The sequence below is a fragment of the Varroa jacobsoni genome, unplaced genomic scaffold (assembly GCF_002532875.2).
Source record: "Varroa jacobsoni isolate VJ856 unplaced genomic scaffold, vjacob_1.0 scaffold_1376, whole genome shotgun sequence".
NCBI classification, from domain to species: domain Eukaryota; kingdom Metazoa; phylum Arthropoda; class Arachnida; order Mesostigmata; family Varroidae; genus Varroa; species Varroa jacobsoni.
In genome coordinates, this window is record NW_019214278.1 from 1 (window position 1) to 16,910 (window position 16,910).

At 42.8% G+C, this 16,910-nt stretch overlaps 1 protein-coding gene across 7 annotated transcripts in view; it reads right to left on the reverse strand.

Moving 5' to 3' along the window:
• Positions 1-3,153: 3,153 nt before the first annotated feature.
• Positions 3,154-16,910, reverse strand: part of LOC111269291 (uncharacterized) — a 113,625-nt gene continuing 99,868 nt past the window's right edge. For all 7 annotated transcript variants that reach the window (XM_086972049.1, XM_022848754.2, XM_086972045.1 and 4 more), the window contains 4 exons: positions 9,378-9,429; positions 8,555-8,895; positions 7,437-7,769; positions 3,154-6,720 (listed from right to left, as the gene is read on the reverse strand). In XM_086972049.1, the coding sequence (XP_086828175.1) occupies positions 6,520-6,720; positions 7,437-7,769; positions 8,555-8,895; positions 9,378-9,429 (927 nt within the window). In that variant the 3' untranslated portion in view covers positions 3,154-6,519. The remainder of the gene's footprint in view (positions 6,721-7,436; positions 7,770-8,554; positions 8,896-9,377; positions 9,430-16,910) is intronic.

Here is a 16,910-nt window from a genome sequence, read left to right on the forward strand (position 1 = left end):
ATATCTCGAAGGTGAACGCAATAAAAAAATATCATAACCAAAAATAAACAATAAATTTTAACAAGAGCTGGCCGCACTTCCCGTTGTCGAGTATGCCGGGCATTGCTGTGGGCAAGTGCACGGAGTTCGCAGAGGGGCTGGATCTGGTGCAGCTTCATTTCTACTTCCATACACCTCATCTTAACTTGCCTTCTCTCGTGAGGTTAATCCGATTTTTGCTCCAATTTTAACACGACCACTGTTGACTGATCCATACCAAACCTAATTCGTTAACTGTCGTTATCTATATATATATATATAGACAAGAGTTCCAGCCGACTTTTCTGCTATAGTTTTCCAAGCTTGCTGTGTTGTTAATGTTGATGTTCTTAAGAATCGAAAAACTTGCGTCAAGCACTTGTGTAAAAAAAAACCAATGCTCAAATCCATGCGGGTATTATGGCGCTAGGATACAGTTTTCGTTACTTTTGCCGTGTTAGATTACGGACAAGCCCATCTCCTATTGTTTATCCCTCGCGCGTGCGTACGCCGGCACCTGCGCAAACCGTTTTCCTGCCAGCGGCCTATTTTCCTCTTCGTCTTATTTCAATTCGCTTACAAATCAACAAGCTGCTCATCATCGCCGAGACTCTCCTTCGCTTTCGAAATTGGTATTTTCTGTTGGCCTCTTCACTGTCGTTAGTCAGCGCATTTTACTTACCGTATCATTATTGTTAATTATCGCTATCAGTATCTTCTTTATAATCATCATCATCATCCATCTACAAACTGACAGTGTTTCTCATCTACGTCTTTTTGTGTCGTCTGATGCTTGTTTCATTTTTCGTTCTCGCCTGTCATCGTCTTCGTTGAATGTTACGTTAACGCTCCCGTTGCAATGCCCACCTCCATTGCCTGCTTTTCGTTAATCGTGATTTTCCCAGCCTCCGCCTTTCCCTAGCTTGTATGGACTTCAGTATATAACTATATAATAATTATTATCATTTTACGTAATATTACTACCATCATCATCATCATAATTTTCTTTGACATTATCACCATTAGCGTACACTACATGCGTAGCGTACACTCGACCTAACCCACCGGGTTGGTCCTCGTGGGTTTTCCCCATTACTTTTTTTTTATTTCAACGTGTTCCGCGAGCGTTATCCTAGCGAGTTTGTAATGAATATATAGTCAATGCCAACTCTTATATTATCTATCTCGTATCAATCAGTGTTCATCAAGATCTTATGTATTTCGTGTAATAGTGTTCCTTTGAAATGTTCATCTACATTGTGTCATTATCTTGAGGTTAATAATGTCATAAGAATCTCGATCGGTCGACCATTCCTGCATCTTTAAATTTCTCGTATTACCGAAACCTCAAGGACCGCTCACGATAATATGTCAGTTTCCTGGTTTCTCCTCAATCGCTTTTTTTCGATATAGCGATTCTATCATTACTGTCAACTGTATAGTTATCAATTCATTACCATCGCTACGTAACGCAGACTAGCCTAACACGGATTGTCATCAGCTGTCGAGCGGAAGCTTGGCTTCTTATAGCTGAGAAAGTAAAACACACCTCGATGATCCCTAGGGTCGCCAGAAGACTCCACGACGACCCTTTCCATACCGACGTTCGATCAATCTTGGGTCTGGGGTTAGAAAAATTACCCATGTTCAAGTGATGTTTACATTCAAGGATCTCTCGTTCAATTAAAAACATTCGATCAGCTAGCTATCTATGCAGATGCTTCGGTAGCTGCTTAAGGGTAGAGAAATGGATGGATCAATACAATGGAGAGTCAATGTTGTTAACGTAAGGGTCAAAATAGTGGGAATGGCACAGGCGGTAGAAACCGAGAAAAGCAGTTTATGATCATTACCGCATCTTCCCACAAATAGTCCGCCCGACGGCTGATGAGCATGTCTGTTCGCTGGGATCTCCGGACCAAGTACGATAAAGTATGCATATTGTCCCTTATGATTCTCATTCCTTTCGATTATTCTCGTATTCTTTTGCATCGTATTGATATATTCTTTGACATCTTCCTCTCGTTGGCATGACAAAATGGAAGGTAATGAGCGTAACTTCATTGCCCCTCTTACGCCCGATTCACAATGGCATGGACGGGTGCAAACTGTACTCTGGTTTGGTTTGATGCCTACCGAATGTAGCCTAAGTTACCGCGGTAGAGCGAAAATATCGTCACATGACGCAATGACATGATTGTATAAAGGCAATGAGAGGACATCAACGAAGACGCCAGTCCTTATCATTATTAACCAGAACAAGCGCACATCTGTCCCCATTAGGAGGTCTGCCCCCTCGTCGCTATAGCATTGTGATCGATCGCTAAGAGGTATACGAGTGCGTAGTAAGCCTATGCCTCCTGTTATTACCACTCATAGATAGCCAGTTGATGCTTCCATCGCCATATCTTTTCTACTCGATATAATACTTGTTAAACATTTAGAGGATAATTTGGAGTGTGCAATAGTCATAGCATCATTGTTACAAGTTATCATAATCATGTTACTATGATAGGGTCAACTGCTGTATATGATCCGTTCTTCTACTACATATGATTTGCCGTGTTCGCTATCCTATATTATTATCACTGTTATGTTTACCGACACGTAGATGCCAAACATCTGAAGTAACGAGATGCTGCCATTTCCTAAATACCACGCCGATGATACTTGTAATCATCCAATTTTTTTTTGTTTTAATCAAATATTCGTGTAATAGGCTACGTCGTAAGAGGTTACTAGGTAAAGTTTAGGTTTAGGGTGTGTTATATGGAGAGCATATATGGGGCTGCGTGTAGCGTCCGTATCGAGGCAGGACCTTTGGTGGCAGTTGCCAGTGCTAGAGTCGTGCAACATACCGACGTCATACGTGCGCCATTTTCCAGTACTCACAAATTGCGTCGCGACTGTATTCAGTAATACCGTATTGCAAAGAAGAGGATGACAATCGAATTGTTCTTAGCGGAGCCCACACGTATACCAAGAATACGCATATTATATTGCTTGAATTGTATATGCCTGTTAAGTTACTATGGGCGTTCCGTTCACTGTCTGACAAAGTTGACGGCAATCAATCAATTACTTAGGGTGGATATATGTTGTGTAAATGGTTCACTAATAAGGAAACGATTCATGAGTCGGATTTCATTCGTCGTCTTGTTAACATACATTGATACTATATTATACACTGGTTGATGATTGAATGAGATTGTATGTATATATATATATATATATAATGTCGCGGGGAGGTTACATTGTTTTGCTATTGATTGACTGGTATTATTGATGATGTGTTCATACACTGCTGTGTGTTTTTTGCTTTTTTTTCCATCGTACTGATTCGCATTACTACTACTGCTGCTACATCGGTTGTTATTCATACGACCATATCATCAATCATGCCAACAGAAACTATCCGCTATTTTCTGCTTGGAGATGCCGACTAAAACGGCCACTTTAAGCGTTAAAGCATGTTTGTTCTATTTGTATGTTTTTCCTGATACTGTGTCGCATACGCGACGCTCCCCTGGGCGCCGTAGGGCCTCAGCATTAAGAAACTCGTTACCAAAAACGAATCTATCGGATCCCGTTACTACTATGGTGACGACAGGCCGCGTTATTGTCGCGATACAGGATCGATGCCGAGAGGCTAATCCATATATCGGCGTTTGAATTTGGCTACCCGCGCTAATTTTCAAATTGTTCAGTTTTTCAAAGCGACACCTATTTTTTTTTGCGTTAGCTTCCCGCCATGGCACGGTGGGAGGTGAGCGGCTCATTCCCATTGCAAAACTCATCTCAAGACTAAACGCAGAAAGAGACTAGCATCCTTGAGCATTGGTGGGTTTGTATTGAAGCTTGCAACCAAATCGCATACGCGCACAGAGCGAAGAAATACAGTGTGTATGTAAAAAAAAACCTTCTCATCATACTTATCGTGTATATATATACACACACACAGCGTAATAATAAATGAAGTTCTTGTTGTCTATCTACGTCACCAAAACGATAATGAGACTCATATTCATATAGTCGTAATAGCAATGATTATGATCGCTAGAGGGTGGTAACAATATCTCATATTATAGCGATAATGTCATGGTAAAAGAGAGGCACCCCTGAGTGAATCAGCCAGGTTCGAGTCTCTCATCATACCAAACAAATACGATCATTACACATGTATATAATACGATGCTACTAGTTACATGCTAGCAAAAATATTGTTAATAGTCATCATCATGTAGGATTGATTGATTGATTGTATCAATAATGTATTGATTATATTCAATATTATAATATATATACTAGTAATCGTGATAATATCATTATTGACAATTCATATTCAAACTCCATGCTAAGGCCGTGCTTTATCAAATGCCGTCAAGTGCAAAATAGAACGAGTCACAAAACAAAAGCAGGAAAACGAGTATTAGAGCTCGATCGTTTTTAGCGTTCGTAATCGAAAACTGCCCTATTTGGCTCTTGTGTCTCTACTTGAGGCACTACTGACCAAAAAAAGCCCCGGAGTAGTTAGGTATCAAAATAAATCTAGGTTACGGGCCTAAACGACTTTTCTGCGGACTGAAGCCAAACGAAATACAATGAACATTTTGGCGGCTACGTCGCGACGGTAGTGTTCGAAAGCGTGACGCCGACCAAAAAGGCGATCGCTTTTGTTTACCCCCCGGGGCAACAAATGTGCCTGTATGTTCACACACGATTACCACGATGCTTTTCCTGTCCCGATGTGCCAGCGTATTGGTATATCGACGTGTCTAAGTACGCGCGTGAACGTGTTTTCTTTCGAGTATATCTATTCTCAAAGACTAATCGACGATCAAGCTATTCGTCCATCACTCCGGCCCTTTTCGCCTTGCCGATCCCTCGTAACGCAATCCATACAAATAACGTACATAACAGTTCTCTGTGTACATCTTCCGTTCTACTCAGCTTTTCGCTTTTTCAGTTACTGTTTAGTTTACTTGTCTTATATTGTTTCGAGAAAAATACATAGAACTAGGTTTCAATGAACTGTCATCTCCGATTCCGAATTTGTATCATTGGACTTCCCGTTCGGCCAAGTTCTCTAATGGGGTTCGGCAAAATGTTAGGTGCCAAAAAGTGAACTTCTACTTCTGTCTGTTTTACTTTCGAAATATTATGTGAATGAATAAATTTTCGGTTTCGTCCTACGCGCCCGTCGTCATTATCATCAATACCCTAATTGTCACTATATATTTTCATTTTTCCGCTCGCTTCTGGATTGCCTTTTCTGCTTTTCAGCTTCATTTTTAGCTTTTTGTCGGTCTTCGTAAGTACACTTGATCCAAAGCATGCCCTTGCCCGGTTAAGGTTCTCTCGAGCCCGCGTGCGATTAAAGTAGGAAGTGTGTCGTTATCCGCGCGAGTCGCTTGTTGGCACGCCGGATTGTCATTCCGTCGAGCTTCCTCTCCTTAATCATCAGTCATTTTACCTCGCTTGAACGTCTATCAACCTGGACAAGGTGCTCAGAGCTGTTTTGTCAACTGTAGTCACTTTTTTCCGCTTTGGTATCCGGAGTCTTCACTTTCATTATTCGTTCAATTGTGACTGCTCGCACTGTGTATAGGATAAGAGCTTCCTTGAAGATGACTTCTTACCATCAATCAATCTTCCAGCTTCGCACCAACTTCGACATCACTGTTACGCCTGGGCACGTACGGGATATATAACCGTGTAATCAATTTATTAAGACCGTTTTCTGCCGCTGCCTATTATTCTACCAACGTTTCTCGTTTGTATATGGACCTTGTTTATTTTTAAGAGAAAACAATCTGGTAGACCGCCGACGTGCTGTTTGTCAACTTCCTCTCGCTATATTCCGTCCATTTCGTCTAGGTTTCATACCCATGCATGTTTCTAGCAGTCGGTCATTAAGCGAAATTGCCATTTTGCAAGCAGTTTACTTCATATTGTTATTTGTAATGATACTCGTCAGTCATCTGACGATAATTCTAGAGTCCTTTAGCAGCTGCAGTCGATTCGGTGGCTACCTCGTCCTACTAGAGACGCTCGCTCTCGAGTACAGGCCATTTATATTTCTGCGTTTGTTTCGTTATCATCATCAGTGGTCACCATTCTTATCATTGTCGCCTTTTTCAGCTAGTCGCCGTGCAACCAACAGTATTGTGAACGTTGGCCATCTGTAATTATGTACGTATATACATGTGCCTGTGTCCTTCGACGTCCGTCGATAAACAACACGTCATAACGAAACGGGCACATGTTTAGTCATCTTGTTTTTTTCGCATGTTTCGCCATTAAAAGACAGTGATGGTGGACGTTCTCTGTGTTGGCTGCCTGCGTGCTTCATCGTATCTCGTTAATTCTTCATAGTGCTTGATTTTTTCGTCTTGCCCTCGTGCCGTCAACGTCCTCGTCCGGATGCTGCAGATTTTCGATCGAGACACGAGTGATCGATGATGAATTGGCTGGGCGTGCTGTATCGTCACTGTTGATGGTTTAATAGGGTGTAAAGCGATTGTATCCACTTCGGTATACGGCGGCGCTCTGCAAGGTAGGATTGAGCCTTGACTGTTGCAGTCGACGGAGGATCTCGGCCTGCGCCGCATTGGTCTGTGCGGCCGCGGCCGCTCCTTGACCTGCCGGCGCACCGGCAGCATTCTGAGCTGCGGCGGCAGCATTTTGGGCAGCGGCAATGCTCTGGGAAATTGCAAACGGACAAAGAGAAACAAAGGATACGGTCAGCGTACAGCAAAGGTACATCGCACGAAGACGCAGAAAACGACGGCGATGGCACAGATAAGCTAGAGATGTATGCTATAAGATGGCTAGAGAGATAGATGTAAATTTCTTTAGACACTCAAGAAATCCAGCGATTCGCACAGTAAACATATATATTACATAAATCGTCTGATTTCTTTAAAGAATTTTACTTCAGCTATTCAGTATAGCAGTGTTAGAGTATTTGTTCATTGTAACACGAAGGGAATGAAATGTTTCCTGAACCGTTCTTCGTTATGTCAGCATAAGCGGAAATAGGTATACGTTGACTGCTTTTTGCGTACAGGCTGAAGTTATGCGACCTAATGCTGTTTTGAGTCTCAGGAATACTTCACTACGCTTTTTTGTCAACTAGTGACAGGTACATAGTTGTACCGGTTGTCTTTCAATTGCCTAGGTGATAATGGAAATCTATAAGGAAAAAAAGACCCGTTTGTGGTTGAATTGACACCGATGATCATAATCACTTTTCAAGACCGAACCTCAAATGCATTTTAATAAAATTGATATTGACGACAAATCGACTGGCATTAACGCTTCAATTTTAATTTCTTTTGGTTTTGTAATTTTTTTTATAATAATGCCTACAGTAGTGAGTAGAACTTATGTTAGTCAATTCTTGCTATTTAGCCTACCCCGTAGCCGGCAATGGGTCCGATGGCGGCAGCGGCTTGTCCTGCGGCGGCGAACTGTTGATAGGGGTCAGCTGCGGTTTGTCCTGCCGCACCGGGGTAACCGGCCACTCCCGCACCGGCCTGGGCGGCCTGGGCAGCCTGAGCGGCCTGGGCGGCGGCATAATACATGGCCGCCGCATTGGCTGGATTGGCGAGATGGCCCGGATGTCCCGGATAGGCTCCGGCCGTAGCGGCTGCAAGCTGGGCAGCGGTCGCTGCTGCGGGTTGAGTGGCCGCGGCTGCAACGTACTGTCTAGCCACAGCTGCTGTGTAGGCTGCATTGGCATAGTTGGCCTATGTTGCGTATAGCAGAGATTGGAGGCCACCGAAGGCGACAAATGGCGCCGCGCAAACGGGAAATACAAAAAACCATGACGTAGTGATGGATACAAACAAATAAAGGAACAAGCACATGAAACGAAACGTGTGTTAGCAATCAAGTATGTTCATAGGTCCAATTCCATTCCACCGTTATTTATTCACTCAATTTCATCTTGAGCGGAATTCGTCTTTCTGCTAAGCCATACCTTTGTAGCAACTGAGCCATGGTGATCTTCAATGCTAGGCACAGATCATTCAACAGGCACAGTTCAACCAACGTAAAATTTATTCGTAGGAAGACAGAGTTTAATCTTATAAGACGCAAACTGCAATAGCCCACCAGCCCTTAAAGATAGTAGTGAAATTATCGTATATTAGGAATATTGGAAATATGTGCTCTTAAAGTAATAGATGCTTAATAAAAATGTGCCGAACCGTAAATAAGTAAAATTTCCGCTTACTGAATTAAATGATCCTCTATGATCCGTTAGTCCTTCAGCAAAAATCTATCGTATCCCGTAATAGTCACAAACTTGATTCACTAAAATTATGCGGTTATTTCAGTGACAAATCTTTGACTATAATGTTTCACTGCAGGGCTTATTTTAAACTCGTTCCTTAAGTCGTTCTTTTTTTCACTAGAGCGTAACAGATCAGACGCTAGGCTTGAAAATATATATAAGGTACGTTACATTATATATGCCCATCTACGGCACCCCCTCAATTGAGCGTTAATGTTTGCGCACTTGATCACATACCGGTAATGCGGTGGTCTGTCCGGTAGCGGAGGCCGCGGCGGCGGCAACGTTGGCGTACGCAGCAGCTAAAAACGGATCAGCGGCCTGCTGGTAGGCGGCGGTCAGAGCGGCTAGGGGCGAGGGTGCGAGCCTGCCCGTTGCGGCTGCAAGAGCCAGCTGGGCTGCGGCCGCGGTGGCGGCAGAGGCGGCACCGGCGCCTCCGTGGTGCGGCACTACCCCACCGTGGCCGCCTCGAGTACCATTCGCGCCGCCCAGGGCACCCGCCCGACCTCGCTGTAGGGCCGCGCCCCTAAGCGCCGCGACCAGCGGTAAATCTGCGGCGGCCGCTGCGGCCATATTGGCTGGAACAAAGGAACAACGAGAAATTGCATTGGACGACGAATAAACACAAAGAGAGCGAAAACGATTTAAATAACGACAAGTTACAGCTACATGTAACCTAGAATGAATGCACGGAAATTCAATGAGGCGACAATGATAAACAGTGAAATTAAGCTGATGCGCACTACAAACAACTAATATATATATATATATATAATTGTACTACACTACGCGCCGGATACTAATATTTTCCTCCTTCATTTTACCTAGTGTTATCATATAATATGAAGCAAAAATTCAATTTGCTAAAATTGTCCAATTATCTAGCCGTCAACAGTACATGAATAATAACCTGGTTCTAATCAAGTGATTTTGGTAAAGGTACAGTTGAATTTTTTCTATATTAACTGATTTGTACACTGTGAGATGGTTCATGTGGACCGTAGCAAGGAACGAGAGGTAGATGAATCGAGAATATGCGCATATATGCTCCTTTACTTACCGGCCGAGTTGGCGGGTTTCTTGGTCTGAGTGCGAGCGGTGGCGTTATTCACCTACAAGACAAGTTGAAAAGTTAGGCCTCCTCGTGCTGCCCTGAAGCGTGCAGTTGCCCCCCTCTAATTGCATATCCACCCTCAGCAGCAATAAAAGCAGTAGCATTGCTTAGCATTCACAGTATAGGATCATTACACACGATAATACATAGGCATGACATTGCTATCTGTTATTGTTACGCTTCACACGCGCGTCTTATTTGTTTGTTTGTTTGTAACAGTTTCATTACTTTACTAATTCAATTGCTTTTGAGCTCATTTCAGTCATTGTTTTCGCTTGCGACCCTTTGCGATGCAGTGCGGAGCGGTAGTTCAAGCCCTTAGTCGCAGACCAAAAATTAACTAATCGCGACAAGGAAAATGAAAATTTTCCTTATATATATATATATATAATATATAAATATAATACGTAATGGAAACCGAAGTTGGTGCCATCTCATACCGTTGCAAAGCAACTGCTTCTGTCTTTGTGGAGTCCGCACTCGAATTAGCATTAAGAACCTCATGACATCTTCACCACTGACATTTAGGATGACTAAGACGACGACAATCACAGCTCACACGAGTGGCCTTGACAACACGGGACTTAGATAAAGGAGACAAGTGTTTTTCACAAAGGTACCTAAGATAAGATTATTGCCAACATCAATCCGGTCATAAATACAAACACAAACAAATGTTGCATTCTACTATATTGTCAAACAATCTAGGAAAAAAGAATATGTCGTCATATTGCAACAATGTGAAATAGTCATCCTACTATCAGATGAAATGAACGCATCCATGAGAAAATGCTAAGAGCTAAAGCAATTTAGGCGTTGTATACATATATTTTGTGGTTACCAAAATATGAAGGTGTTCTTTTTTTTTCTCCAACCATTAACATATATCAATGAATCACAACGGTAGTGGAGCAGTATAGTACTTGCATATACGCCAATTCCAACTGCACCCGCAGACACGCGCATACCGGGAACACATTAAGCAAATTACGTTATCAATTGCGATTGCCGAAATGCGTCCAAGTGGCCATAGCACGCGAGCCCCAAACCAGATTCAAATAGTGAAATTACATCTGTTTCTAGACACACGAATATCCATCTAAATCCCGCGTACAGTCGCAGACGCGCTCGTACAGATCCCCGCCATTCGCGTATGCATCTACATATAAACGGCGTTCAAGTGTACACCCAAAAGTCAGGCAGAAGCACGGGTGATAGACTCCACGACACAATATGCAAGGGAAAAGTTTCGATGGCCTTTGTTAGAAGGTACGAGGAGCTGCTGAGGGGGGCCAACGACAGACAGCAGAAATCAGGCCGCAGGTACCTGGCTAACTAACCCTCACCAAGTGGTCAGCGAAAATATTGTGGACGAGGGCAAGACACGGAGAGTAAAGTCTGGAGTAAGCCAATCAACGAGTAAATTTATTTAGAAAAGACCAACTAGCACATCACCATACTCCCTCGGCCAATTAGTTACAGACCACTGAACCAATTAATTAATTAATTACTGAAACCAGTCAATTTTACTTAATCACAGCAGAACCATGTTTACTTACTTGCCGGTGAGATAAATTCACCTTTAACGGGCCAACCAAGTGTTAGTTCGGTTAGTCACCCATCAAAGAAGAAGAAAATTAATATTGATTATTATTAATATCACTACTGTTCGATATTGTCAACGTAATAATGTGTGTGATGGGTAGACATTTTGGATTTATTATTATTGACCTACTAAATATAAACATTTTCCTTAGTTGTTTTACCTAAAATGACATATAACACAAGACAATATAATCGTTACCAATCAATTGCCCTGCAATGTTAAAAATGAGAATAGTTTTTAATAGTAATAAAAATGTCATGAAAAACACACAGATTGGTAAAGGAAAATCGAACCGGCTTGTGATTGCTTAGCTTCTTGTATGCAGTACATTCAAGCGTACGCCGTTGCAAAGGTCGAAGAATAGTAAGTACTTAAGGAACGACCACAACGACATCAAGTAGAAAGAAAAAGATGCAAAACCCGGTCCCATTTAACCACACAACACGAAATCCGGAACCCCACAATAAAAAAGCACCAATCCACAACTAAAATTATCAACGAATGTAGTAGATTCGTGAACCTAGTTGCGGCTGGATAGTAAGGACGCCATCTCAGTAATCGTCTTGGATGAAACCCATTTCTCCGGCTAGTATGTAGCAGACATAGTACTGGAAACCAACTCTTTCGAAACCGTTATTTTCAACAGTTGGCACATCATATAATAAGGCAGATTACTTTTCCTCTTCTGAATAGAGTGGTGCTCCGTAACGTCGTTTCGCCTCGCCTTTAGATCCTAACTAAATCAACGAAGCTTGTTAAGTACCAGAGATACAGCGAGATATTTTTGAGTGGACCTAACAAAGATTCTGTAAAAGAGCGTTATCGAAACAAACTCAGGGCAAACCTAAAAATTCTGTTCGATATATAGTCCATAACATACGTTATTTACCATGTCAATTTGACAGTGTCAGACAAATTTACATTTATGTAGTTCGTGGCACTAGATGCATTTATCCGAATTACTGATTCTATAAATAATAAAAAAAATGCTTCCTAGAACGTTAAAAGAATTTACCCTTGTCCCGAACCAAATTGAGGAACTGCCTACCGAATTTAAGCTACATTATCCCATAGAAGGATAGAACTTCATCGGATTCAATCAACGACACAGGCGTTGTTACCGAACTATGATATTTCCATTCTTAAAGTGATCTTGAAGGTCGTCGGATATCGTTAGAAGTTTTCCCTTTAGACACGAAATCAGAACCATCGACAGAACATAGAATACAAGACAACGTACAATGGCCTCAACAGAATAAACATCTCTATCGAAAACTGCACAGTTGTTTCGCTGACTGTTTTTTTTTTTTTTTTTTTTTTTTTAACCTATTAGCTAAGACACTACCATTGTGTAAGATATTTACATTTTTTAATGAGGACTCAAAAATAGTACTTCACTTGCTTCGCCTGATTATTGCCACTCAAAAAAATATTTCGAGCAAATTTACGATCATACCTCGAAATTTTTCGACCCTTCGGGTACAAAGCCACTTTAAAAATACTAAGATCGTAAATCTGCCCTGAATATCTTTTGAGCGGCACTAGTATTTATATATATGTAGAGAGATAGATAGATAGATAGAAAGATAGATAGGTCAAGAATCGATTCGCAATACACTTATAGAATATACTTAGACATATGTGTGCATCACCAGCTGTTAATAGTCTGTCATCGATAAGATGACCACTTATACCCCTCATGCACCCAGAGCGGCATCAACCAAACTCAGTCGTCTTTTTTCATCCTGTCCTATTTGTTTGGCGGTCGGAGGACACAGTGAAAATCGGTTGTCTGCATCTGTGTCTGTGTTCTCGTTGTTGTACGCCACTCGTTTTTTGTTACTGTTCTGCTTCTCTCTACAACGGCCATTGCGCATGCGGTGTGCTATGTTGTCACTGTGATTACATTTCATAACTCCCATTTGTCAGAAACGGGACATACCGCCCTAAGCAACTCGACCTATGACCATGCCCGCCCTCGCTAACAAAGGACAAAGCGTACAAGTCAGGACACAGAACTCGGGGACGGATTGCCACGAAATAAGATAGCGGGCATGGTAAACAGTCACAGTTGTTCCAGGAGGCGTCGTGGTGAAGCATTCCATGGTTCAGCCAATTTAAGTTTAGTCTCAAACATCTACGTTCGATCGACGACGATCCACGGCGAGGTTTTTCGTCGCGGTTCAAAGCGCACACATAGGACATGGACCGACGGGACTGGCGAGCGCACCACGGCCCCTTCCTGTCGCTCCGTCCCACGATCGGGCGAACGATGAGTACAATAAAGCAGTTTTTGCAATAGCGATTGAGTGCCGGAATAAAACTCCTTATATTTGTTTGATATAGATATGAACAATAGTCGACAATAGTAATGTTTGTTAACAACTAAAACAGACAGATCATTATAAACACTTTGTACAAGTAGTGCTAGTAGTAATAGCGGCGGATATAATAGCAGCAATACTGTAGTAATTGACCAGTGTGCGATTGTTTCTACATCGTCTGAGATAGACCACGTAACGGATCACTGACACATACAAAGGGACGAGTAGAGCGTTATGGTATGTTTGCTGTTCCCTTTTTATGCTGCTACAGTAACTGTTACTATTGTTGTTATGTGTAGAAAAAAAAAAAAAGGTCAGTAACTACAGACGGAATCCTGCGGTCGAATCGCATCGGCTGCAGTGTGCATCGCGCGTTCAATATTCGTCTCCATTCTGCCCCGCTCACACGTAGCTGTTGCTGCATATATATATATATTGATATATATATGGCCACAGCAACCGTATAGATAAGGCACACAGTGACGAAAGAGCGATAGATAACAGAAAGAATAGATGTAGGACAACGAACAGTAATAGCACGGGATCCAATAGGACGATGAATTGGTAAAAAAGAAGGGATGAATAAATGCAGGGAGGTTGTTGATATCCACATGACAGACGTTCGCCGTATCGTGCACCCCAAAGCAAATATGTTCGCCAAATTTTTGGTTGTAGTGTTCGATTGTTGATAGATTTATGAACTTACTTCACCTTGATGGATCGACCTGCACGACGCGTATACAGAACAGCTGGTTGGGTAGATAGGCCTAAACACTAGTCGCCGTGTCGAAGCGCATTCACACAGGGCGCCCAAAGGGCACGCTATAGGCGGGCCGATTGCCACGAGGTCCCGCCGCGTAGTTTGCCGTCTTCTGACCTTGTCGTAGAAGGGTTGTAGTCCGGGTGACGATCGTGATGTAGTAACAGTGCTATGGAACAGCCTAGATTCGACGAACGGACAGGGTCAATCAGAGTCGTAAGCGCCATCTCGTCCATCAAGGCAGGGCAAGATTTAACTCGACGCATTCGTCACCACTGCTGTATCCTCCCTGCCTGAACATCATCGCCGGTCTCGAAGCCGCTCACTGTAACGTTGACTGGCCGGTAACTTCGTTTGTTTTGATATGAGAGAGAGAGAAATATATTTTGCTTTATATCTTCTTGGGTCACCGCCCAGGAAGGCAATGACACAGTCAGGCAGAGATCGCTAGGTAGGTGGGTTGAGAGGCAGAGGTGGTGGCATCGTGTGTTGTTGACAGGTTGATAAACCTCGTGCAAACCAGTTGCAGTTCTGGCGCCTGCTTCTTTCACATTATCAAATCATAATCATCACCATTTAGTTTTCCAGTATCAACAGTAGCAGCAGCAGCAGCAGCAGCAGCAGCAGCAGCAGAAGTAGCATTCAATCCATCCATCATTAGCCATTATCATCTCATCCATCATCAATCGCCATCTCCTTCTCCAGTTGTTGCGTTTCTCCCTAGACAGGATTGATTTTTTTTTTTTTGTTTTTGGTTGGCGGCTAAGTTGTCGTCTGGACAAAGGCGGAACTTGCTGACCGCCCCCCAGATCGGTAACTTGCCGGTCAACCAGCGTTGGTTGCGTTGCAGTACATTTTGTTTTTCGTTCGTACTCCAATAACACCACGCCCACTCGTGCAGGTAAAAGGTATAGAGAAAGATAGAAAGTACAAGTAAATATGCTCGCTCGCGGTTGCCAGAATTGCTTGCCAAGACAAAGAGGTTTTTGCTTTGCCATTGCAAAAAGACAGTTACAAAAATAGTTCCACAGCCAACCAACCACGCGCTCCCTCCCAGTACACACAGATAGTTAACATTGTCATCAATCATAGATTACCTCAATTATCAATCAACAATTCACAGTCAATCAATCAACCAGCGCCACAGTCTCACAATTGTCATTATCAGTCCAGCCATCAGTATCAACGCAGCAGTGGTAGATATTTGCTCAACACTTCAATCAACATAATCAATGCCCTTTTATCTCCAATTTTCATTACCATCTTGATCATGACCATGTCATTAGCGCAGCATGGGCGGCAGCCTACGGTTGCAGTTGTTGCTGTTGCTGTTGTTGTTGTTGTTATTGTTGTTGGTGGTGGTGGTGGTGGTGGTGGTGGTGTTGTTGTTGTTGTTGTTGTTGTTGGTGTTGCTGCTGCTGTTGCAGTGGGCACCCACTAGGAGGTGTGTCTGATGGAAAGGCTCCAGGGGGATGCAGCATAAGGCAGTTATATAGAGAAATTGATAAAAGACGAAAGAAAAGACATCAAGAAAAAGAGAGAGTGAGTGAGTGAGTGAGAAAGAGGACAACAAAGCGACTTATTTTTGCTTCGTTCCGTACGCACAACAATCGTAACGCAACACTGGAGTCCGAACCGTACTGAAGGGTCGACCTACTTGCATCGGAAAAGTGGGCAAACTTGTTAAGCAATGAAGCCTTGAAGACACTGAAAAAAAGAACGTGTGGGTGTGTGTGTGCATGCGCGTGTATGTGCGGGAGAACAGAATAACCAGAAACGAATTTTGTGAAGATGGACAACAGAAGATAACAGCAATTAATATTACATGATTAGCGCAAAGGCAAGACTCTCGACCTCAAAACGCTTTCTAAGCAACAGCAGATCATAGCAACGGCTATGATACAAGACGGGCAACAAAGTGACGTGTGAATTCTGCTCTAGGATAGTTTTCGTGTACCATTGATTTGGCACCTAAAAATGCTAAAGAAGCGCGTAGAGCATACGCGGTTCATATGTCGGCCTACATTTTCGCACAGGAAAATCGAAAGTACGAGTGTGACACTTATAAGACGGCTAAGGAGATAAGAGCCTGAAAATGTTCTGATAATTAACCGAATGTTATATGTCGTAATTAGTAGAGCAGTTGTTTCTGAAGGTAAATCAAGAAGCTGGCCAATTGGATGGTCTTTTAAAAACAAAATGAAACATATATGTGACTTTGTAATTTCTAGATACAGTCAAACGGAGACATCTTTTTAACCGATACAGACCACTGGCAGTTCGTTAGGTGCAGGCTGATGTAATCAGCGTAGACAAACATAACTGCGGAGGGGTACCCTACATGGGTGAAGAAGGGCGAAGGTGCAACAAGGAGGCAAATATGGATGGCAGGGGTTTCAGAAGGGTAAGTGGCACAGAGAAAGTGTCTTACCGGATGCTTGTATCCTATATACGTGTGAAACTTGTGTAGTGTGGGATGAGAGTCATTTTGTCAATGACTACCTTTCAAAGTCATCCAGATACTTGTAACTAGCCACCACTAGCTGCTGACGACAAGAAAATCGGCGCCGGGGCCTGAAGTTTTAACCCTCACTCGCTGTTAGAGAACGGCACTAAATACTTTTTTACCGCTAACGCCACAAGGAGGCGTTACTAGCATCATCTAAAAAGCCATTCGCGCGCTTAGCTAGCGCAGATATAAAGGGATCGGAGCACAACCATAGAACGCGAATCAACTCTTGCATAGATCGATCTTCTTGCATAAACACGCCTCACGCTGCTCAGAAAAG